The 23,708-nt window shown below is 40.6% G+C and overlaps 1 protein-coding gene across 1 annotated transcript; it reads left to right on the top strand.

The window, feature by feature from the left end:
* Positions 1–1,710: 1,710 nt before the first annotated feature.
* LOC128764012 (heparan sulfate glucosamine 3-O-sulfotransferase 6-like) lies at positions 1,711–22,905 on the top strand. The gene is made up of 2 exons (XM_053873356.1): positions 1,711–2,402; positions 19,754–22,905. The coding sequence occupies exons 1-2, from the start codon at positions 1,939–1,941 to the stop codon at positions 20,370–20,372; spliced, it is 1,083 nt and encodes a 360-aa protein (XP_053729331.1). The 5' UTR covers positions 1,711–1,938; the 3' UTR covers positions 20,373–22,905.
* The last annotated feature ends 803 nt before the right edge of the window (positions 22,906–23,708 follow it).

The following is a 23,708-nucleotide window of genomic DNA, read 5'->3' as shown; positions in this document are numbered from 1 at the left end:
TCCATACACTGTTAGAATCATCATGTGAATTGAACCGTTTTTGTTATTTGCTGAAACCTTATGCTTTTTGCATTACTTGTCATTTTTTGTGCGTTTGTTTGTTTTGAGTCGACAGCTAACGCATCTTCCTTGTCATGCTCACTTCTTGCTCGCATCATGGGAGTCATTCTCGCGAGGACTTATTTTCTGCTGAGTTTCACATTCAGAACTTTCATTTGTAGACTGGATTTCCTGACTTGTCTGGAACCTGCAACTTCTCCTTCCACAACAATAAAATACATTACAAATAATACATTTGGATCAATGACCACCACGCATCTGTAATGCTCTGGAGATTTACATCACTTTTTTTACTCATATTCAATGTTAGCTTTGAAGCTGAATATTTAAAATAAAGCTGTGGGAAATTAAAGTCAGATGACATGATGAATTGTTCTCCCAATTTATGACCTGGATTTCTGATCGGTCATCTGGAAATGAAAACCTTTTCACGGTAACAGGCCAGAACTCCATTGTGACAATATTTTCATTATTAGAACGTGACATTAAACCAACTCAACCAACTTGTCACATGTCTTAAATGATTTGACTGTCACAACATTGAACCTAAACAACTGTTAAATGTAGAACTGCAGTATCGCTTGATTACTTTGTCACTGTTTGGAAACAATCTCGGAGGAAAGTGGACAGGAGAAAACGTATGCCAACCCAAAAATGCACGCACACACCTGTCTGTCCCAGTGGAGTTCAAAGGTTAAATGTGTCTCATGACTGGCTCCGTGGGGGTGAACATTCGGAGACACTTGCAGACAGCAGGTGTCTGCAAAAAGTGCCTGTTCATTTCCATAAAACAGATTTGGTGGTCTCTGCTATAAAACTAATCACGTATCACACATACTCAGCTTCTCTCCATGACTGTAGCCCTGTAGCAAACACAGTGGCAATACCAGAGGATCGCTGCATGCTGTGGTTCATGCTTTAGCTAACATGGAAGATTCCAGTTGGAATTTGAAGTGAGAAAAAGCTTGCTTAACTATTGTTTGTCTCTTGGCAATATTTAAGAACGATAATTTAAGAATGATAATCGGTTAAAACTAATGCAAATATTTTTTACCTCTGACATCTGTGTACATTTTTACAATACATTTTAAAACCTCAACAGGGACATCAGAGGTTCTGGGTCACTATGACCAAGTGAACAAACAAACAAACAAAAAGTCATGATTTAACAGCCAAAGGTAATGATGAAAGGCATTTTCACCCGTCAGCAAATAATGCATGACAGTTGAGGTCAAGTGCTAATGGTATAAATCATTATTAATAATCCTTTGGATCAGTAACTTCCAATTCTGATTTTAGTTAATCCAACTGGTACCAAACTATGCATGTTACCGCCTTGTGGAATAAAGCAATGTCTTGGTCAGAGTGGGTAATGCTGTTGAAGCTGAAAATAATTTGTAATAATAGTTTTGTAAGTGACCCACACCGTGTTGAACTCCGCGTTGGACTGAGCGCTGAGGCCCCGACGGATCCCAAAGCTGCGCGATGAAACAGCTTAATTTAATTTAAGCAAGAGTCCGACATCTCTATTGAGCTGCTGTTTACCGGGTGTGAGGAGCGAGAGGGCGTGTGTGATCCACAGGGCGTGGATTCGCCACAGACGGGACGAGGAGTTGCTGTCTCCCACAGAGAGTCAGCCAAGATCACAGGAGTCAAGATCTGTGGAACCAGTGTTCACACGCGTTTCTCAGCAGGCTGGACGCCTGTGGAGCGCGAACCTGTCGTCGCGATTTGAAGCGACAGTGAGGTGGAAGATGTCTACAAGTTCGGTTCAGTCTTCAGCGGGAACTTTTCTGTCGTGGACGTAAACATTCCTCTGGTATACGACGCCTTTTGCCATGGCATGTTCCCTGCGCGGTGCTCTCTGGACTGCGACTCATGGGATGTAGAACATGGAGCGCTGGGTTCAACTTTGGACACCTGAAGGTGCAGTCCAAGTCGGTCTTCTTCACTATGATTGTTCTTTTCACTTATCTCATATACTGTCTGAATGGATTTTGTGATTCACTCCCACGCCCGGTGTTTGACCGACAAACTCATCCTAAAATCAAGATTCTGTCAAAGAATGACGGAAAGGACGCGTCTCCAAATGACGCGTCCGCGGTGTCGTTGGTGCGCGACCAGCTGTCGGACTCGAAAGAGAACCACGTGCAATCGAATAATATATCTATAGCAAACAACTACGGGAGTAAAAAGTTTCCGCAAGCCATCATCATCGGGGTGAAGAAAGGTGGAACCAGAGCGCTGCTGGAGTTCCTGCGCATCCACCCGGACGTGAGAGCCGTGGGAGCGGAACCGCACTTCTTCGACCGCTTCTACGATAAGGGACTGGAATGGTACAGGTAAACACGACTCTTTATCACTCAATACGGTTTGGAATTTCTTTATTTCTCCGCTTTGTGTGGCCGGAAATCACTGACGGTGCATAAAGCTGACAAATAAAGGTCGAGAATCCGGGGCAAGATGGAATGTGCTTTTCGTTTTGGATCCGCGAAACTTTCGCTGTCCTCCATGAAATGTATATTTTGCTGTTGAATAACGATATAAAATGAAAGTTCAATTAATAACGTCATTATTTAACAAGTTGCTTATTGCTGAATGTTTACCTGTCAAATCTGTGTAGTTCACATGCAATTACTTCATATACTAATTTCCTTCTCAATATTGCGCTGCTACACATTAATTAATTAATTTGAGCTTTTAATCATTCCATTTTAAATGAAGTTCAAGCTTGTGTGAAAATTTCAAAACCACTGCACACCATGAAGCCATCGACTAAAGATGATTACATGCTCGGTTTTTCATTTTATCACCTACAGCAATTCATTTTCCAAGAAAATTAACATCACTTTCGCTTAACTCTTTAAAAAACTGCCTCGAGGAAAAGTTACAAGCCAGCAGGTTACACTACAAAGTTCTCCGTTTATGCTGTGCCAGAGTTGTTCTCCATCTTATTTAAAGAAACTGTTTTAAAAAAGGAGACTTTTCTGATAACATTTATGATGAGTAACATATTTTTATGACACATTTTAAAAGGAACTGGGATGAAATGCACAAATTGAATAAAGTATGTATCATATAGTAGCATGTTAAGCTGGTATATTTGCATGGGATTTTATGAGGCTATAACTATGACAGCCACACATTGAATCAATAATCCTGATGAACTATTGAAGTAAATTGAAGACTAGAAAAAAAAACTAAAAAAAAGAAGAAAAAAGAGGACGTTGAAGTCTTGTGTTTTATAGTATTAGTAGGAGTAGTGTAGTATTTTACACCACACATGTATTTTACTGGATTTTATTATTATCCTGGTTGAAAACCTTGATAGGAAATGAACAAAGAAAGTCATGTTATTGAACTTAGTCCATGTCTTTCAAGATTCCAGTTTTAATTCAAACCCAATGATGTGCGCAGGCAGCAGGCAGTCGAGCTTTTCTGATCACTGCCTCTGCTCTTCATTAATATCTCTCAGCAGCAATAAGACACTCTGCCGATATCTTCCAGGGATGGCAGCATGTTCAGTCCCCTGCCAATAAATTGCTGTTTGCAGAGCTGATTCGCTGCTTCCCGAAGTGTCCATGTTGGTCCCTTGAGGGCCTCAGATGCCTGATCACAGAGGGGAGGATGGGCAGTGGTGGACCTTGGTCCAAATGAGTGTGAGATCTATGTAGTGGGTTTTCTCAATTTAAAGTGGGAGGTTGAAGGCTGCAGAAAAAGTCTGAAGCCTCGGTGATGCGAAATGTATGAATGACAGAGAATATTCTAGAGAGATAACCCAAATATTTATTGCGTAGTGAGAGTAGCGAGAGATTGACTTGTGAGAGGGGAAGGCAGTAAAGAAATATGTCCTGTGGAAGCACAAGATTTATAGATGGATCAATACTGGCAGGTAACGTTCAGGTCAGCATGATACTCCCTCAGACCTGAGTCTGACTGTACAAGAGTGTGCGCTTGGTCTTCTGGTTTCTTTTCTTTTGAGCTGAAGTATTTTGAGTTTTGGGAGAGGCTTGATGCTGTGTTCATTATTTATATTTTCAGACTTAAATATGGTTAATATGGTAAATGTGGTAAATATGGTTTTAATGTCATTGTCCATATTTTTCCTTATAAGCACAAACTGCACTGTAGCAGGGTTTTTGTGTATTTATTTTATGGCAGTTAACTGATTTTTCTTCTAAATTCTGAAACTAAGCTCGTCGCATTTATCTCACTTCTCGTGGCAGACTTTCATATGATTAGACATTGCACCAGTACACCAGCTTTTCTTCTTAGTTCCGTATTCATGCTACATTTATTATACTAGAGCCTACCATAGAATAAACGGAATCTTTTTTTTCCAACAATGTTCAGCACTCGCAAAATACTGAAGTGCTTTTTTACAGTATTGTGAAGATGCCGATGGAATAGTAAAAGATGTGAAAGGTCATTTGTAGTTCCCCCCTATGTTTATAGGAAACAGACCTCTTCACAGGTTTATTTGATTCTTCCACTGCTTCCCTTGCCCCCTATGTCTCCATGTAAAGTCAAGTGTTTTTGCTTCGGTCTAATTTGCTGACAGCTTAAGTCAACACAGTGTGAATTGGTTCACTGTAATGACAAGTCGGCATTAGCACGGACAGCTCAGGGACGCGAGGGGGCCAAGAGGGATCAGGGCCCCCAGTGGCTGTTCAACAAGGTCTTATGAAGCATTAGTCAACTCTTCCAGCTACTTCTGTGCAGCTTCAGTACGAGTGGGTCTTCTCTATTGCTGCTTTGTATGTAACTGAGCTACGAGACAGGAACAATTATATGACAATAGAGAAAAGATGTAAATGAAAGGGAAAAAAGAGAAGAGAAATGCAATTCAACAACATCTTTTCTCTATTCTCATACAATTGTTGCTGTCTCATAACATCCAGAATTACGACAAGTTTCTTTATTTTTCAGTTCTTTCGTTTGTATTTCTTTCATATTCTATGCATCTCCTTCCCACCACAATATTTTGTTTTATTTTCCGGAATTTCCCTTAATTTCACCGCCTTCTTTTCCCAAGTCATTGCACAACTTCAAATATGATTTTTAAAATTGTATTTTCTAGTCTTTATTTCTAGTCTTGTGTTACTTTTTCTGTTTTACTAAGTCTGCTTGCTTAAAAGTATGCATACTTTTCATTTTGTTAATTTCCTTTTTAAAATTCAGTTATTTTATATACCCTTCATTACTTACTGGTATAAGTATTGTTTTATCTTCTTTTGTTCAAATTACATAAACCTCGTTCCATGTCTTTTCTAGTTGTTCACTTGTATTTTTAATTTGTATTGTCTTCCCTGACTTTCTTTGAGATTTCTTTTCACTTTTCACTCTTATATTTCATTTCCTTTTGTTACGACACTCTTCTACCTTTTTTTCCACAGTTATATGTTCCCTTTTTTCCCAGAATTTTTTCCTTGTCTTTTTCCTCCATTACTCCCATGGAATTGTATTTCTATAGCTCCCATGGACATTTTCTCAATGACTTTCTATCCTCCTTCTTCCAAGCTAACCTTGTTTCATATTCAGTCTTTTTTTCACTCTATTCAATTGATATTTATTTCCTTCTTTATCTTGGAGCTACATTATTCCCGAGTTCCTCCTCTGCAGTCTGACTATCCCTCTATTCCAATGATTTCATGCAACTCCTATCAAAGGAGTCCATCACAGTTACAATGTAAAGACTGGTCGAATCTAATGAATCAATCAGAACCTGAAGTCCAGCTCACAAGGTCCAGCAGAAAGTTTCATTTTCATCCTGCTCATAGTGTTTGTGCGCTGGAGCTTGGAGAAGTTTGGCTGGGCTCTTCAGCTGGTAACCAAGTCAAACACATGGACATCCTTAAAGGAAGCCTTTGGCAAATTATTGGAGAAAAAAATGCTTACATGTGGAAAAGCCTCCGCTCTGCCAGCAACTGGAAACCATTCTGTGGTCAGATGGTGGAGCATGAAGGTTTACACATCCTCAATGTGCAGACGTGAGCGTGTGTGTTCAGTCGCTCCTCCATTCGAGATGGAGACTTCACAGGTTGAATCATGATGCACACAAACTGCTGCAAATTCGAAGCAAGCGACCCTGAACCCAAGGACGCAAATATAAGCTTGCAACCCCTGAAATGTAATTTACATCGCTATGTTGCTTTTTGCAACATCAAAGTTCCATCCATTCATTTTCTTCCATCTTATCCGAGGTCAGGTTGTGGGAGAGGCAGTCTAAGTAGAAAGGAGAAACCAGAAACCTCCCCGGGCTCTTCGCGGGAATACTGATGTTCTCCCACAAAAAATATGTTGAGTCCCATTTCCTGGACCTGCACCAGGACCTCTCCCCAGGTGGATGCCCACCAATGCTGGAGTTCTCTCCTGAACCTCACCCAGTCTCCAGTCACTGTCCAGTCATCTCTTTTCAGCTGCCTGTATGTTGGGATAGTGCTGTTATCTACTAAACAGTAGTACAGTATCTACTAAACACTTGTGATCATATGTGACTGTAGAAATGTTGGTGCTATGTCGAGATCCTTGCCTCTTGGTCCTCATGTGCCACTTGCTTTGGAAGTTGCAGAGAAAAACACAAGTGAGAAGTGAAATTGAAATCTGCCAAAGAGATGAAGGTCAAGCAAAGATGTCTCCTCTGAATGGCAGCTGTGTATTGATTACCTTTACCAAGCATCTTGAATGGTAGACTGCTATCATTTGAGTGCTCACTTTGGCTAAACATGTTGTGGGGTTGGAGGCTGAATCAGAGCATATTTAATCCCATCCTCACTCATCTGTGGCTGCTTGCCTTCGCCTGCCTACACTTGGCAGCACAAATCTCTTCGCTGATGTGTGTGTCATCTCACACCATCGATCAGGCAAAATAGGTTCTCTCTATTGATCTGCCCATCTCCAGCTTTATCACCCGCTGCAGCAGCAGAGATGAATTCACTGTAGAATATTCAATCTCCTTGACAAGAAGCTGTTACTGCACCCCACCGATGGCATTTACACCCCGCTCTGCCGTGAGAGGAATTATCGGATTGCACAGGTTTTCCTGTGTTACATGTAAAACCGCCCGACAAGTTCTTTCTTGTTGGTTTATGATCTACACGTCTCTAAATCTCCTTTGTGATCGATGCTTTTCAGTCAGTGTGTTTCTTTCTCGGAATCTCTTCTTTGTCCCATGAAGAAGTTGCTGCGTATTTCCTGCACCACCTAGACAGGAATATCTACGTTATTTAATCTGCTCTATTCAGCCAATCACAAAAGACAGATTCCTCCGTGCACAGGGAAACGGCAGCAGTGTTTTTAAGGACTAGTTCATTCTAAAATGTCCTGTAATACCGGGTAAATAACAGTGATCTCATACTTTCAACACAAAATATTTTTATTTTAATATTAAATTGTTAAAAACTTGAAATAAACTGTCTTAGAAAATGAATCGGTGAATATATAACTGCAATCAGAAGCTGTTTCTTTTCACTTCTTCTCAACATATGTAAATTATAGGTCAGTGTGATAATCAATACACTGAAGCAGGAGAGATATGGATTTTAACTCGAGAGAGAAAATAATCATTATCCAACTCAGTCATCAATAATTCAACACCTCGTCACTGTCCAACCTTTCACCTCGCCTTCATTTTAGGCACGTTGATAAATGTGCGAAAATTCACTTTGACAGGGTTTAAATTTTTATGTAGCTTCCAATTTTAAATGTACCTGTTGATGTTTTTGCCTTTTTATGGAAGTTCTTTCACATAAATGTACCATGTGTTCGAGCGCACCGGAATAGTAGCTGCACCCACTAAATTTAAGAAGGAAAATAGGTCTTGTTCATACATAAGCTGTGGGTGCAGTGGTGCTGTCTGCACCGTAGAAAGGTCAGTGGTGCTTCAAAATGCATGAGGATCACTTCTAAACTAGTTTTGAAAATGGGTTCCGGCATCAACACTGACACTGAAACAAACTCTGCAATGCTCTGAACGTGAATCATGAACTCCTCACATCTTTTATTGACATTAAAGCACTCAAAATGCGGCGTTTTCACCCGTGTGTCCGAAGTTCCGACACCATCGCTGGTCTCAGTTGCTGCTTCTTGTCTGCGGTCCTCAGGAGGTCGGCTCTGTTGGCGGAGCTGCAAACACGCAGGCGACAACAACCCATTTTGAGCGCTCTAAGTTCAATAAAACGCCTGCGATTTCCTCAACATTTTGGCAACATGAGACTCTAGCCTGTAAAAATCCATATGTTACTGTAGCGACATAGTTCCAGAAATTATGGTACCTTTACTTGATTTGAATGCAACAATCTTAATAAATGGTGTTGACAGAAGGACAAAGAGCTGATTGATCAAAAGCATGTAAAGGTCCTTGGTAAAAACATTGATCCATTCAGATCAACAAGCACAAGTTTTGTTCAAACAGTAACTAGTCTTTTCTCTTCCTAAAATCATGCTTAAAAAATGACTGTTGATCAGCACTGATTTATTTCTTTCGATGCTTGTTGGATCTACAAATTAGATTTGTTATTTGTCATGTAAGGCTCCGAAGCCTTAGTGCAGTTTATTTGGAACTGTTGCCAGTAGAATCCATTTAGAGTAGAAAGGTCAGCATGTAGACTTATTAAAGCTACAACAGGGTCGCAGTGTTGCTATCAGTGCATGAAAAGAAACCCACATACTAAAGAAAAATCTGTGGTTAAAAACATTATCCTCAGAACTAAGGCTCACTGAGGCTGATGCATCAGCAGCATTTAAAAGTTCCACCTATTTAACAAGACCTCTAACCTTAAATGCATCTTCATATACAGCATATCTTATAATTCTTGGGGTTTTTCCCATGCAAGCAGCTCATAAACCTGATTTTAAAAACAGAAGTTTAACTGTCCCCCATAAACATGCACGGTTCTGTTTTAGACAGGGAAGCAGATTTAGCACTCAGAGTTACTGCTGTTTGCTTTGGTTGGACAGAACATATATGCAAAGAAAGCCTCAGTGTACCACCTCCAGTCAGCCTGGAGAGCCAGGTAGTTATTGAGAGTGGGTGTGAGCTTGTGCTGCTGTTGATGTGTCACCAGTGTCCAGCTCTGTGTAATGTCTGACCACTTGAGTGAGAGCAGAGTGGGGACGGCCGTGAGAAACACCTTAAAGTTCACCGCCCGCATCAAAGCACTTGACGGATGTGTGTCAGTGTCAGTTTGACAGGTGTTCGTGGGAGTAATGTGTTAGGGAGGAGTATTTCTGCAAAAGTACTGCCACAGGTAAATCCCCGCACCTCTATGAAACACATGTCAGTAATGTCAGCATCTTGCTTGTTGTTTCTTCTGCCAGATTTTCGCCGTTTGTTCTGTTGTCTTTTTCAGATTTATTGTCAAAAGAGAAGTGGTTTGACGGCTCCTTGTGGTGCAGAAGGCTGTGCTATTAATCGACCGCGATTAATAATCATAAGTGGAAAATTTCTAGTCAGTCTCAACTGTCAGCCGTCACCCTGTGTCTCAGTCAAACACAGACTCGCGAGCTACTCGGATGCACCTCTCCTCCCCGACGTTGCTGTGTTCTGATTCTGATGCCGATGGAGAAAGGAAAATAGTTGAAAATGAAGTGTGTGCATTCTGTTGTCGCAGGACAGTGTTCAGGTGGATTTTCTCTCACTGAAATTGAGCAGAAATGTTCAACTAATAAATAAGAGTGTTTGTTTGTTAATGTTTTTGCCAACTTTTGCCGAGGTTCACAGCATCTGTTTGTAGCATTAGCCACCAAGCTAACCAGTTCCGACACACCATGACATCAGCTCTGACTCAGCTGCTTAGTGGGGGATTCTTCTTTCTTCATTATATTTACTATGATTTGCTGCGTTGTTAAAGAGTGCATTGTTTTTCTACATTTGGTGAGTGGAGATTGTCCTTATGTTCTGTTAGGTTATGTTGCAATGTTTATGTTTGAATCTAATTCACGCTGTTGTTTAATGTCACACAATATCAGCATTTTTCTCAAGATACGGCGCTTATTAAATCCTCTTGTTTCACAACATGAAATGACTGGCCTGATTCGACCCACGGGCCTTTGACATGTGATGTAGCAGTACACTTCTTAGTATATTACTTTGCTGTCAATGTCCCACTTGTCCTTGTCTTCGAAACAAAAATTCATTATTCCAGATTTGTCAACCCAGATGTACGTAACAAGCTGGAGTCCATCACTTAGCCTTAGACTTAGTGTTTCAGTTTGTTGTTGCATTTATGCTACATAGTAAACTAACTGGCCATAACCTTTATAAAAGAAGGCACTGGATATAAATTTTGCGCAGAGCAGTGACATGATTTAAAAAAATATCTATCTAAGTAGCAAAAACAAAGTAAGAGGATGACTTCCTCGCGGGAGGCGTTCTGCCGCTACAAAAGTCTTAACCTATTACAAGCCCTGAAGGCTGCTGGGAGAAAAGCCTACCAGAGAACAGCCCTGCAATCGGCCGCAGCGTCTGTACTCATTTTGAGGGGAAATGAGATTAATTACGTCTGAAAGTCTGGCAGGGACTCTGACTGCATGTCCAGCTAGAACTCTGCTGAGGTGCAGTTGCGTGAGTCCTCTCTGAACCGCCTTAGTTGGGTGGTGTCCTGGTGTAAATGCTGGCCCTGACTCGGTGGTGAAGGAGTCGCAGCACTCTTTGATGCGAGAGTCTGTCTTACTGGTGCTGGTTGTGTTTAGGGAAAGACCAGGCTGAGATAATGACTGTGTTTGCTGTGTGTCCCACGTCTGTGTGTGTGTGTGCTTGTTCAAAGAAAAGCAGCTGAATGAGTGGTTGTTTATTCTCGCCTCATCTGTGCCACAGGAGGAGCTACTCAGATGCAAAAGGTTTCATGTTGTGCAACTTTTCTTTTCAACAAAAGGCTTCATGATCAAATGGAGGTGCTGGGAGACGAGAGCCTCAATGAACGGAACAGAAGAAATGAATGAATTATGGTTTAGTTTTTATTGGAGAACAATGACAAAATAATCTAATGTAAGAGGTGGATAATACGTTTTAGCAGATTGTGTTTTTAAAAAATTAAGAGGTGGGATGAGAATGTTTTGGGATAAATAAAGATGGCATTTTTAGAGACAAAAATAGAGCAATAGTGAACTTAGTTTCTTTTACATTTTTGTGAATTTGAGGCATGAGCATTTATGAGTTTTTTAGTGGAAACATTTAAAGAAAAATGTAAACTTAGTTTCAACATTATCAATCTTACGACTTTTTATAAATCTTAAATGGTTTATCAAGAAATACATTTTCTTCATTTTAGCAATGTTTAAGTGCAATTAAGAGACAAAATGCAAAAATATAATACACATGTCATAGAAATGCCATATGAAATATCAAAGGTACAAAATGTTATTAAAAATGAAAAAAAAAAGTCCACATAATAATTGTGCATCGTCCTTTACATTTGTACTCAGGGGTCAGAGTTGAAGTTCACCCCACCCTGATGTTTAATGATCTGATGAAGACAGGGCGGAGCTGTGGACCCCTGGTAGCTGACTGATAAAGCCACACATGTGGCCCGCTGCAGATTTTCCCATTGGATAAGAGGGGATGGGTGGAAGCAATCCACACACACACACATTTTACCATGTACACAACCCTTCATTGATTAAATCGTTTTAGATAATAATGTGGAGCTGACTGGTTGGACCAAGTTAAATTAAGGTTAAGCCTCCTGTGTAATTTGTAATTACTGTGTAATGAATTTTATTTGTTAAATATTGTGTTTTTATTATATTAACAACTGATTATTTTTCATTTGATTATTGAACATGTTTTTTTTAAATCTCATATTTTAATATCTTTCCTCATAACATTTGGTTGGAAAAAAAACAGATTTCAGAATCATCTTTTCACATTTCTGTCTACTCTAATTGTCCTCATGGACCAGTTTCACGATTAGTTTTTATTTTCCTTGAATTGTCATCTATGTATTGTATTGTCATACTTTATCAGTGCAAATCATGTTATTATTATTAATTATAAACCTGATAGCTCAGTATATGCTGGGATTGTTTTCACAAAAATATAATTTTATTAAAACCAAAAAATAAATAAATAAATAAAAATAACCTATATGTGGTAAAAGCTATTGTTGTCCCCTCATTTATTTTCATTTATTTCCATCCCCCATCTGCCAAGAATCAGGGTCTGTTCTTCTTGTCCTTGTATCTTTTCCACCATCATCAGTCGTCCGCTCTGGTCTCCAGCAGCAGAGTGCGTAATGATCTTTCAAAACTTCTGAATCACTCCACAAGGGCTGTTGAGAACAAGCTGATAATCATTAAGACAGAAAAATGTAGTTATTTTTGCCAAACAGTTGCACGCAAGGAGCAAACAGACAAATTAGAGGTTTGGCTTAGAGCAGACCACAGAGACAGTCAGAAGGACGTCGCTCTCTGTCATTTCAACTGCGGAGTTTCTCTCAGGAAACTCTGACGAGTCACTTCTCACTGCTCAACCGTGTGAAGTGCCACACCTCTTCTTCTTTCCCTTCACACGCATCTCTCAACTCTTTCCTACCGACCTACACCAGAGAGGTAGACCTCCGAAAACACTCTGCGTCCTGAGCCGGACAGTAACCGTCAGAGGGTGTTGACCACACACCCTGTTGGGAAGTTGAGTCACCACAATGCAAGACTTAAACTTCAAAACAGATTGGTCTGTCCAAAGTCTGGCCCAGGGGCCGTTTACCACCCTCAGATAGATGTGGAATGCATGTCACTGCATTAAAATATATTATCTTTAGCTGGCCAGACTTGTCAACCCTATCCACCACCACACTCTGGTTAGGTTGAGAGTTGGTGAAGTGTATCAAAGAACAGTAAAGTGCAGCACCTCATGTGCAAGTCTCTGATGACTTCAGAAAGAACTTCTTATTCTTTTTTTTCCTACTTGATAACTTTAATAAACAGTGATGTTTTGTTGTTTTCTTGATTCAGAGCTATAGTGCTTTGTCTTGTCCTCTGAAACATTAAAAATAAATAAATAAATAAATAAAATTCTCAATTGTCAGACTTTTAGTTGCTAATTTTCATATTTGTTCTGTCACGATGAGACTATGAAACCAAGAGGAAGCAGTGACGAAATGGTTCCACGGTTGTTTTAGGTTCAAAGGTCATTTGAGATATTTGATTTCTGTGTGTTGTTATGGGCGAGCAAAGAATAACGAGATCGTTCAGCGTGAAGCCTGGTTGAAACATAAGCCGAGTTAATGTTTATATTCCAGCATAGTCAGGGAAGGAGTGTATCTGTCTTCATATGTTGGACTGAGCTGGAACCTGAGTTTCTTTTCAAATAAATTTATAATAGCCCCACTGTCAAGGATGCAGTAGAAGCCAAGACTTTGAAATGGAGAGTGAGAAAAGTGAAGAAATGAGAGGAGAGATGTAGAAGCAGCGGTGAAATCTTTATATGATGACACGTTGATTTACACGAACCCTCCTGATCCCTGGTGGTCTCGCTCCCTGAATCACAACCATCTGACCTTCGTTTTCGGAGGAGACTCTGTCTGCAAGGTAGAGGGGGGTGGGAACCACTGGGGTCCAGGGGTCTGGCCCGAAGCCCGGCTGCGCTGGTATGGATCACAGTGTTTGGCTCTGTGAGTTTTCAAGACCCTCAGAGAGCACCCTCCGCGCTCAGAAACACTTCCCTCATCTCCCCAATTGCCCAAATACTTAACACACATGCAGACTTCATTGCTCCCAGATGTGGATCCATCCGGAAGGTGTGTGTGTCAGTGTGTGTGTGTGTGTGTGTGTCGACCTGATTTGTGTTTAAAATGTGCATCAGAAGCAAACACACATTGCCCCCCACGCGGTCCTGTCACAAACACCCACAGCATCTCTATCACACACTCTCTTCGGAACAAACAATAAATGCACAATCCCCATAAGCTGAGACCAAAACATTGACAGCAGTTCGATATTATTGTTGCGTGAGTTATCGCAACATGTGAGTCAACATCAAGAGAAACTCATAAGGAAGTATGAAACAAATTTATCATTACATATAATACAAAATGCTTGATAGACAAAAGAAAAATCACAGCATTGAATAACTTTTCTACTGTAAAGATATATTATAGAGAAAAAAACAAAGCAAATTTGCAGAACAATTGTCAGAACCTAGTAGAAAGAGCAGTAAACATAAAGTTTTATAGGAAAAACGTGCAGTACTAGAACATAGGACAAATGAAATACAGTTAGAAAAGGTACATTCAAAAGGTAAGGACTTGTATGTGTCTCAAACTGAGCCACAAATGTACCACATTGCATGCAGGTTTCGTAGATTGAAAATGACACCATCTCACCAATCAGGCATCTGAAGACTGTAATAATTTGTCAGTCAGGCTTGTTTCAGCTGACACCTCATTGGTGAACCTATGCGTAAATGTTTGGTTGGAACTTAATGTGATGCCTAGGTTGGTGTCATACAGCCTTCCGTGATCTAAATGTGTCTAAATTACAGGTAGAATGGGGCTTGGCATCAGCAGCTGCCATTCACATACTGTATAAACAGACAGCAGTCTAACAGCGGGGAGGGTGACTAAAGAACAGATGGCGCATGCATCATGTTACTTTTTCTTGAATTAGATATTCATTACTTTCTGAATGACAGCTCATTGTACATTTGTGTGTTAGTTCTTATTGACATCCATGTTGAGCTTTTTACTAAACAGCTAGCATCCGATCACTTGCTGTCAACACTAAAAACCAGATCACATGAAATAGTTGCCAGACAACCTTCTGCTTCAGACTTTTATGAATAAATTTGTGATTCCACTGCAGGCAAAGGGAGCTTCTGTGTCCCTCCCCACACGCCCTCTTTGCCTCATCCACTCCTCCATGCTGCCTGCTCTTCCACCTTCCTCTGTGATTGTAAACTTTTGGTTCAGAATGTAAACATGTCGTTCACCCAGGAGCTTCCACCCCACTCTTGAATACTCACATGAAACAGAGCTGCTTCCATTAGACTGATTGAATTAAATCAAACATTCACTTACATCCATATGAAGCTGCCTAAACACACTTTCTGCCGCAGCCCTTCGTGTGGTGAGCGCACGGCAAACAACCTGACAGATGGAGTTTTCCTAGGCAAGCGACATCCGTGTTTGATGGCCTCATATTTGTTCTTGAATTTAAAACATCCTGTCATCCTGCATGAGGCCAGTGTGCTGGTGAAGCCACTGTTTTTGTGCTCACCGGTCGAAGTGGGAGAAATGACTTGTAAAAGAGGCCCCTGACTGTCGTATTGGAAGAGCCAGAAGGTGCTGATTAAAGGATGCAACCGTCGACTGGAAACACATGTTTAATTTATCCAGCATGTCCTCTCAGCAGGCTGCCTGGGAAGACGAAGGAAACCGTGTGAAATGGACTGGATGGACCAAAAACAACAGCAAAACTGAACAACAGAAAATAACACTTGCGGGTTGTACAGCATACAAAGCCTGAAATATATCGACTCAAGCCAGAATTGTTAAACTTTCCCTGGATTTGAAAGTGAAATCCAGCATCCGTTCTCTGGAACCCAGATCCATAAAAACTATATTGCTACTCACGTCATGTGGTGGCCCGAAATAAACCCAGCAGACTGAAAGACTTTAGAGACGTTGGCATCCAGCGTGCACTCGAATACACTGCACTTTCACAGTCAGTGAAACTGACAGAGACCGGATTGTTTTTCTTGACTTTTCTTTCTGGGGTATTAGCCGTGTTTTTCTTGATATTGTTAGTCCTGAAACACAACTCTGGGATGTCTTATGAAAACCAGAAGTTGTATGTTTGCTGCCCAGTGCCAGAGACGTGGTGGAGTGTTTGTGTGTGTGTTGGATGCGAAGCAGGGGATGGAGTCGGCCGCATCGGCACTTAACAGAAGAGCAGAGATCACAGTGACTGTGGACATGCAACTTGGAAACTCGCCGAAGAGACGTACTAGTCACAAAATTACGATTCCTCATTGAGAATTTTTACCATTACATGGAGTTGCTTGTGCTACCTCCTACTTCTTACCTTCACCTCAGGGATTTCTCGGTCAGTTGGCCAACTCTTTAGAACTCAGTCGTCCAAGACTCAGGGTAGAGCTACTGAGTTTTGATTGATATGGAGTTGTGTTATACCTTTCTACGGACACTCAATACAGTTAGCTGTGACTAAGGATATGGACATTAGGATGTGCCCATTTAGCCCTCAGTGTTTGCAACTTAAATGGCACTTTGAGAGCACTGGTCAACTCTTGGACCTTAATCATGAAAACCACAAACACATTTCCATGTTTCCGTTCATCCTTCCTCCCTTCCTTCCACAGCAAAAACATTAAATAAATGTCCAGTCGCTATCTTCAAATAGCAACAAAAATGCACAATGCTATTGGGTTCAGCAAGATAGTCCTTAATTCAAGTCAGTCTTTAGACATCCCTGTCGATGGATTAGTGTCCTGTGTGGGAGGTCAGATTATTTTTTTTTTTGCATGGAGAAGCTTGCCGTCATACTTTGTTTTTTCTTTTTTTGTGTTGTCTTATTATATAACTGACAGGAAATGAATTAGAAAATATGTGGTGAAGTTTTTGTTTTGGAATCCACAACACCACTGATGGAAAAGTTTTGTGAGAAATATGAGGAACCAGCAACCTTCTGTGACACTAATGCTCAAATAAAGTGCCAGCCTAATACTTCACATTAGCTTGTATAAAGTCCCCAAAAGTTAAATCTCACCAACTTTCAAGAATTGCTCTCTTAACAATTCTGAAAAATCCTTCATGCATAAATTGGGAAGACATTTGTTTCCAACATGGAACCTTTTTTTAACCACATTCTACTGTAGTATTATGGTGGCATTTCATGTAAACATATAAGAGGAATAGTGGAATTCTGGTCTGTTATTTTATATACAACAGTGATCTGGCATGTTATTAGGGCGCTCTGGTGGAGGCTTGTTGAACTTAGCTCGGCCTCTGAGTCATCTAAGTAGAGGAGGAAGAAAGGAGTCCCAGAAGCCAGCGCAAGACCAGAACTACACTGATAATGCTGACAATCAAGTCGGAAAGGAGAGGAGCTCCCCTTTGCCAAGACTCACGGGTTATAACCTTTTGTATTATGGGAAGTGTGTTGTGGAGACTCAAGAGCATCATAATGATCGTAATGTGTCTTAAACCGGGGAGGACTGTGGTAGCAATCAGACCAGTTCTTCTAGAATGTGAAACCACAGACGGACCAGATGTGAAATCAGTCTGTGAAACATAAATATTTATTTACTTCACTGTTGCAAAAATAACGGGAGAGAATACTGGAAATGAACTGACATGGATTCATCTTCTTTAATATCCTCAATTATTTTACCGTCTTTGCTATTTTGTTCATAAATAATAATAAAATAAAGTATGTTGGCCTGAAAATGAGTCACATCTTATATTCACATTTGAACTGTAGTTGTTAATGCTTAAAGAAGAGCCGAGCAAAAGCAATATTCTTACCTACGTTTTGAAAGCTTCTCTTTTCTTCTCACGATTATGTCATAAATAATGTGACTGTGGTCAGATGAAGTGGAAAAAGGGTCGGCTCATTTTACAATTCTCGCTTACACACCTTTATATGGAAAGCGATATGAAAGCTCTTACCATGCTAAGATGAACCAGATCACGTACTGTATGTTTATCATTTGCTTCCAATTCCATCAAGTTTCATGTCAGAAATCATAGTAATTACAGTACATTGAAGTGGAGAACTGGAGATTCTTTAAACGGCATTAATGCAGTCGCCCCATGAGGCCGAGCTGGTCGGAGTGCTCTTGTGTTTTGGCAGTGACGAAGGCAGGAAACAATTAGCTGAATTGGGCTCAAGACTGGAAGCACAGGGCAGACGGTAATAGTTAAGACACGAACCCTAATATTCCGTCCTCATACACAATGAGGGGGAAGAGATGAACTCCGAATTGACTGGCACAGAAACAGAAAAATACTCACATCCAGTCAGTACCTGCAGTGGATCTCAATGATTACATATTCACTTTATATATATGTTTTTTTTTTCTTTCAACTTTCTTAAGGAAAACCTTTTTAATGTTGAGACCATACAACATAACCTTCACATTGATTTATTATTCATTTTAAAGTGTCTTTTTAGGCATGTTTGTTTCCCATTTCCGTCTTAGCTTGCATCAAACTTAACATATTTATTTTATTTATGTGTTTGATGAACCAAGTAGAGGGATGTCTCTCTTAACAAAATATCCTTTTTCCCATCGGAACGGTTCATTTTTTATATTTTGGATTCAAATCAAAGAAAGTAAAATGAAATACTTCAGTAAATCCTTCAGAGGAACTGACTAATGTGTCTTTTATATCTACCCTCTGAGACAAAAAAAAAAAGAAAAACAACAGAATTAAGCGAGACCCAGGAGTTATGAGCCTGTTAAAGGGAAGTCAGCGAATACAAGGAAATTACTTTTTTCCAGGGGTTAATAGAGCCTTGTGGTTTTTCTTACAGTAGCCACGCACAGACTCGACATCAGTGACTGAGCCAACAGTTGACGTTTATCTCTGTCTGGTTGTTGGTGCAGCTCTGTAATTATAGCGATGGTTGAGGAAGCCTTTGAGTTTAACACAGGACTTTTAACAATATTGTAAACTTAGCAGCCTAGTTATCAATTATCCCGACTTCTCAGAAGTAGCATCAAAGCTTTTCTGAAGCTTAAGCACTACGGAAATTAATTTCTTTTTTTTTAATAACTCTCTGGATTTTAATTTAATATGTCAGCTGACTCAAGTCCAAATCACTGCTTAACCTTAAACCTCTTAATGATAAAAGAGGAAAACACGAGGTGTGATGCCCATTATCTTGACATCTGTTTCAGCTAGTGCAGCATTCATATTCTCTAGTGTCTGTGATTTAATGAAACAAGTGACAGGCAAAAATATACTCAGCAAATCCAAGGTAGTGACAACATGGCCATCGTGTCCAAACTTGTGTCATGAAAGAGAGTTATTTAAGTTCTCAATAACAAAGGACATTTGTTTAAAGGGAAACATCGGGTGCGTACGTGCGCAGGATTTAACTCATGAGAGAACACAGTCCCACCAAAGTTATTCAAGAGATTGGACCACCCAACTTTTACAGTCCCAAAACCTACAATTTATAAATGTGCAGGAGCAGACTTGAAACTAACTTCCAATACCTTTCCTTTCAAGCAGACAACTTGCGCTGCCAAAACGGCCTTATATACCAGGGGTCTAAAACTCAATTCACCCAGGACCACCAGTGGCAAGTCCTGGTGAGGCTGGGCTGCAAACAAGGGGGAAGTGATTTGGTGGCAGCTAAAATGAGATTTATGCACAAGTAATATTTCCATCTTTAGGAATTTATTTAAACAGTGTTTTGTAACCGTTTCACATTGGATAAAGAGGAAATGCCAAACCCATGCCATCCACCCAGTAGCCAGTTGAGGAACCGCACCCTGTGATCCACAAATTCAAATTTGACATGCTCTTATAAACAGAAAGCATGAGATTTTAGGGTTTCATTTTAGGGGTGACTGAAAACCCATTACTGTCAGCATGCCCCCGATCATGCCCTGTTTAGTGTTGGGCCAGATGGATGCCAGATTTCCTCTCTTGAAAATCTGAAATGATCTGACAAAGTTGAATAGTTCTGTGTTATTAATCATCTGTTTCTGTCCTCCTGCATCCAGGAGCCTGATGCCACGCACCCTGGAAGGTCAGATCACGATGGAGAAGACTCCCAGTTACTTCATCACCAGAGAAGCCCCTCGGCGTGTCTACTCCATGAGTCGCAACACCAAACTGATCGTAGTTGTGCGAGACCCCGTGACCCGGGCTGTGTCCGACTACACCCAGACTGTGTCCAAATCTCCAGGTCTGCCTTCTTTCGAGAACCTGGCCTTCCGCAATGCTACCACGGGCCTGATAGACACTTCCTGGAGTGCCGTTCGCATCGGCATCTACGCCAAACACCTTGAGAATTGGCTGCGCTTCTTTCCACTTTCACGATTTCTGTTTGTCAGTGGTGAACGCCTGGTGTCTGACCCGGCTGGTGAGATGGGACGAGTGCAGGACTTCTTGGGACTTAAACGTGTTGTGACAGACAAGCACTTCTACTTCAACCAGACCAAAGGTTTCCCCTGCCTGAAGAAGCCGGAGGGCAGCAGCAGGCCTCGCTGCCTCGGGAAGTCAAAGGGAAGGACTCATCCTCAGATCCCCTCGGAGGTTCTGCTCAGACTCAGAGACTTCTATAGACCTTTCAACCTGAAGTTTTACCAAATGACTGGGCTCGATTTTGGCTGGGACTGAACAGCTTCATCCTTATGGACGTTGTCAGCACATTTCTGATCCTGCTAATTACCCAAACCAGACACGAGTTACCAAAGTCTCATTCATCATTTCTTGAACTTCTTACATCAGGATCGGCCCACACACACATTATTGCTGTCATCATCATCATCATCATCATCATCATCATCATCATCATCATCATCACTCTGAAACGTTTTCTTTTTCATGATTTGCCACCTCAAATACTTCTTGTTTGTTTGGGTATCTGTTGAGTTTACACCACAGTTTTGTGTGTTAAGATGGCAAAGGTCATATATCTATACACCAGCTAACTTCCCGAGTTGCTGCTGGTACCGTGTGTCGACTAAAGTATCTCAGCAGTGGGCTCATCCACATGCACTCTTCTGCAGTCAAAACTGAGGGAAGCTGTGGTGGAATCAGGATTTATGTCACAATGAAACTCATCAGCCTCATATTTGAACCCTCTCAGAGGAAAGTAAGCTCCAACAGGATGTTAATTCCAGTTCTGTTTTCATTGTGAACCAAATCCTTTCAGCCTTTGGTTCTCTAGCGGTTTCCCAACAGGTCCGCATGTATCTTGCAGGTTTGTAGAAGACATTCAACTATGTACCTCAGAGAAACTGACGGTTTATTGAGTACTTGTGGTGATGCCATTACGCCATGAAGTCTACCCATTACATTTAGCAGCCGGGATTTTGTGCCTTCAGACCTGCGAACAATGTTCTATTTGAAATGAACTTTTCATGGGTGATCTAACAACTGGTGATCAGAAACAGTAGATGATTTCCCTGGGTTAAAAGTTAATGCTCAAGCAGGTTGCTGCAGGGACAGATGAGTCTGAGCCACTTGCTTTGGTTTCTGTCTCCTGTGAATACCATTGTCGGAGGATGGTGGAAGACATTTAGAACATTTTGTCATTCTTTTAGCTTAATCACTCACAATTTAATCTGCATCAGCTGTTTGCTTTCCTCCTCATTACCATACATTTCTTCACCCAATCATAGTGCATACCAAATACTTGTGCCGTGTCCTTTATTTATAGATAAGCCGTCAGGTGCTAGAGGAATCCTGAGACACTCAAACTAGCCTGCGTTCATTTGAGTGTCTGCCATGACCCCTAAAGGACGTTATTCAACTTAAGGCCTGTTTATGCTCAATGTTGCGTACACATCTGGATACGGACGGAGCCTTCTGTCTACACGCTTACGGATACAGATCGAACAGAGCCGTGAGCCTGGCAGCCATGGGGGCAGTGTTGCTGTTACTACCTGTCACGTCGATCTAATGAGAAGCGAAGATATAGACATAACAATGGTGGAAATTCTCCATTCTTCAGTCACTTTGTATTTAACAGCCTCACCAACCACTGCTTCCTACAACCTCGCTAGGTTTTGCTCTTTTGTGCAAGAGCTACATTATCAATACTTCTTTCACAGTCATCATGTGGGTTTCAGAGTTTGTTGGTGTCATAAGTTTTTGACTCTGGGCTGCTCCCCCTGGTGAATATATTGGTGAACAACAATACCAAGTAAAGAATGCAGGGGCACATTTTTGTACATAAAAGAAGCATAAATTGGCCTTCAAAGTTGCAAGTGGGAATAAAACCAACCAATAATATCACATTGATATGTCTGCAGTGATATTTTAAAGTCAGCTAATTCACCATCAATCCCTTTTTATTGTTATCTGAGTTGGTATACTGAACTGAGCCAAGCATCCTCTATTGCAGAGGTGGGCAGTTAAATTTCCTAAAGGGCCACATTATAAACTGTGACAGTAGTGAGGGGCCATCATGCCAAAAGGAAGGCGGCGATGACTAAGAAACATGACGGGACAAAAAAAATCTTACGTAACAAAGAATGAACCATTCAATGGAAGCAAAGATATTAAGTGCAAATATGGCATGAAACCTATAAAAATATTGCATTTATTAGGCAATTATGCAATTTAAGTTGAATATAAATAATGAAACTAGAGCAAAAATATCTATGAAATATTAAAAGGAAATTAGAATATATATTTTCAATTTTCTTTTCATGTATTTTGAGGAACAAAAAATACTCACTAAAATGGCAGATGAAAAGAAATTTAAGTCCTGAACATGTTATAATCATTCTTGAAATAGTAATGCTAAGAAAGAAACAAGACAAAAAAATAGTCCAAAAAATGACTACTTATCAGTTGTATAGTTTTAGTCCGACCTCACGAGGGCCGCAAAAACACAGGAAAAGGGCCGCATATGGCCCCCGGGCCGCACTTTGCCCAGGTCTGCTCTATTGGAATCGTCCTATGTTTCTGTAGTGTCTTGTCAGTGCCAACCACGGACTCTGTGCCAAACACAAGGAAAAGAGAAGACATATAACCGATTAGAATCCCCTGGTCTGTAATAGGATAATCTATCTGAATGAAAGCTGACTACCTGTTGGTAACTGGGCTCAAATCAACTGCCATGGAATCTCTGTGTTCATTTTTTTAATCTGACACTTAAAAAGTTCTTCTCAGGTTGCTTGCTAAGAACTGTTCACTTCTGACTCCCTAATTTATAAGATGACAAGTTTTTTCCCCTCAGATCTTTTGTATATAAAATTGTGAGTAAAGTGTTTATTCTTATAAATGTTTTTGTGTGTTATTTTTGTTTCATTTCACATTTCTTCCTTTCTGCTGCAACAACACAATGAGAAAAAAGAACATGACATATTGGTTCACTCTATAACTAGATCCCATATTGTAAGCAAATAATTTCAACTATTGAATTACCAACAAAATTACTGATCCATGCATATTATACAGATTAATCTTGTGTAAACTTTTCTTTGGCATTTTTCATTGCACTGCGTCATACAATGTGATGTCACCACCAACATTCTGATGGACGGAAAATTAAAAACTCTCGAGGATAGATGCATAAAAGTTGTTTCTCTGTGCTCTTCGTGCAACAAACTGGAGCACTTAAACACTGAGATTCAACTTCAATGAGGTCATTGTAGTGTTAAATATTTAAATGTGGTTAATTGCAATTGATAATTCAAAAACTAAAATCTTCCTGCCATTGTTAACATCAGTTGCAGAAGTTCGTATTTTGCCTAACTGATCTAAGCAACTTCTTTGAACTCAGAGGTGAATTCTGTGACCAATTTCGTCACCTACAAGTGTCCAGGAAGTGAAAGCAGCCGGTGCATGGAGACGGTGATGAAATGAAGGGTCAAATGCCTGCACAAGCATCCGGCGCTAAATTTGAAGTTGCACAGCGGCTTTCTGATGTGTAAGCAATCGATTCTCTGAGTTGATTGGTGACCTTTAGGGGATCTCTGACCTCCCCCTTGACCTGTGAGC

This window comes from Synchiropus splendidus, chromosome 1, assembly GCF_027744825.2.
Source record: "Synchiropus splendidus isolate RoL2022-P1 chromosome 1, RoL_Sspl_1.0, whole genome shotgun sequence".
NCBI classification, from domain to species: Eukaryota; Metazoa; Chordata; class Actinopteri; order Syngnathiformes; family Callionymidae; genus Synchiropus; species Synchiropus splendidus.
The sequence above is the reverse complement of the archived record's forward strand: the minus strand, read 5'-3'. Positions and strand labels throughout refer to the sequence as shown.

Bases quoted from the DNA above. Each gene is read 5' to 3' on its own strand.
- LOC128764012 (XM_053873356.1), top strand. From the start codon at position 1,939: ATGGGATGTAGAACATGGAGCGCTGGGTTCAACTTTGGACACCTGAAG. The intron at 2,403-19,753 runs GTAAACACGACT...TCCTGCATCCAG, and splicing joins AAGGGACTGGAATGGTACAG to GAGCCTGATGCCACGCACCC.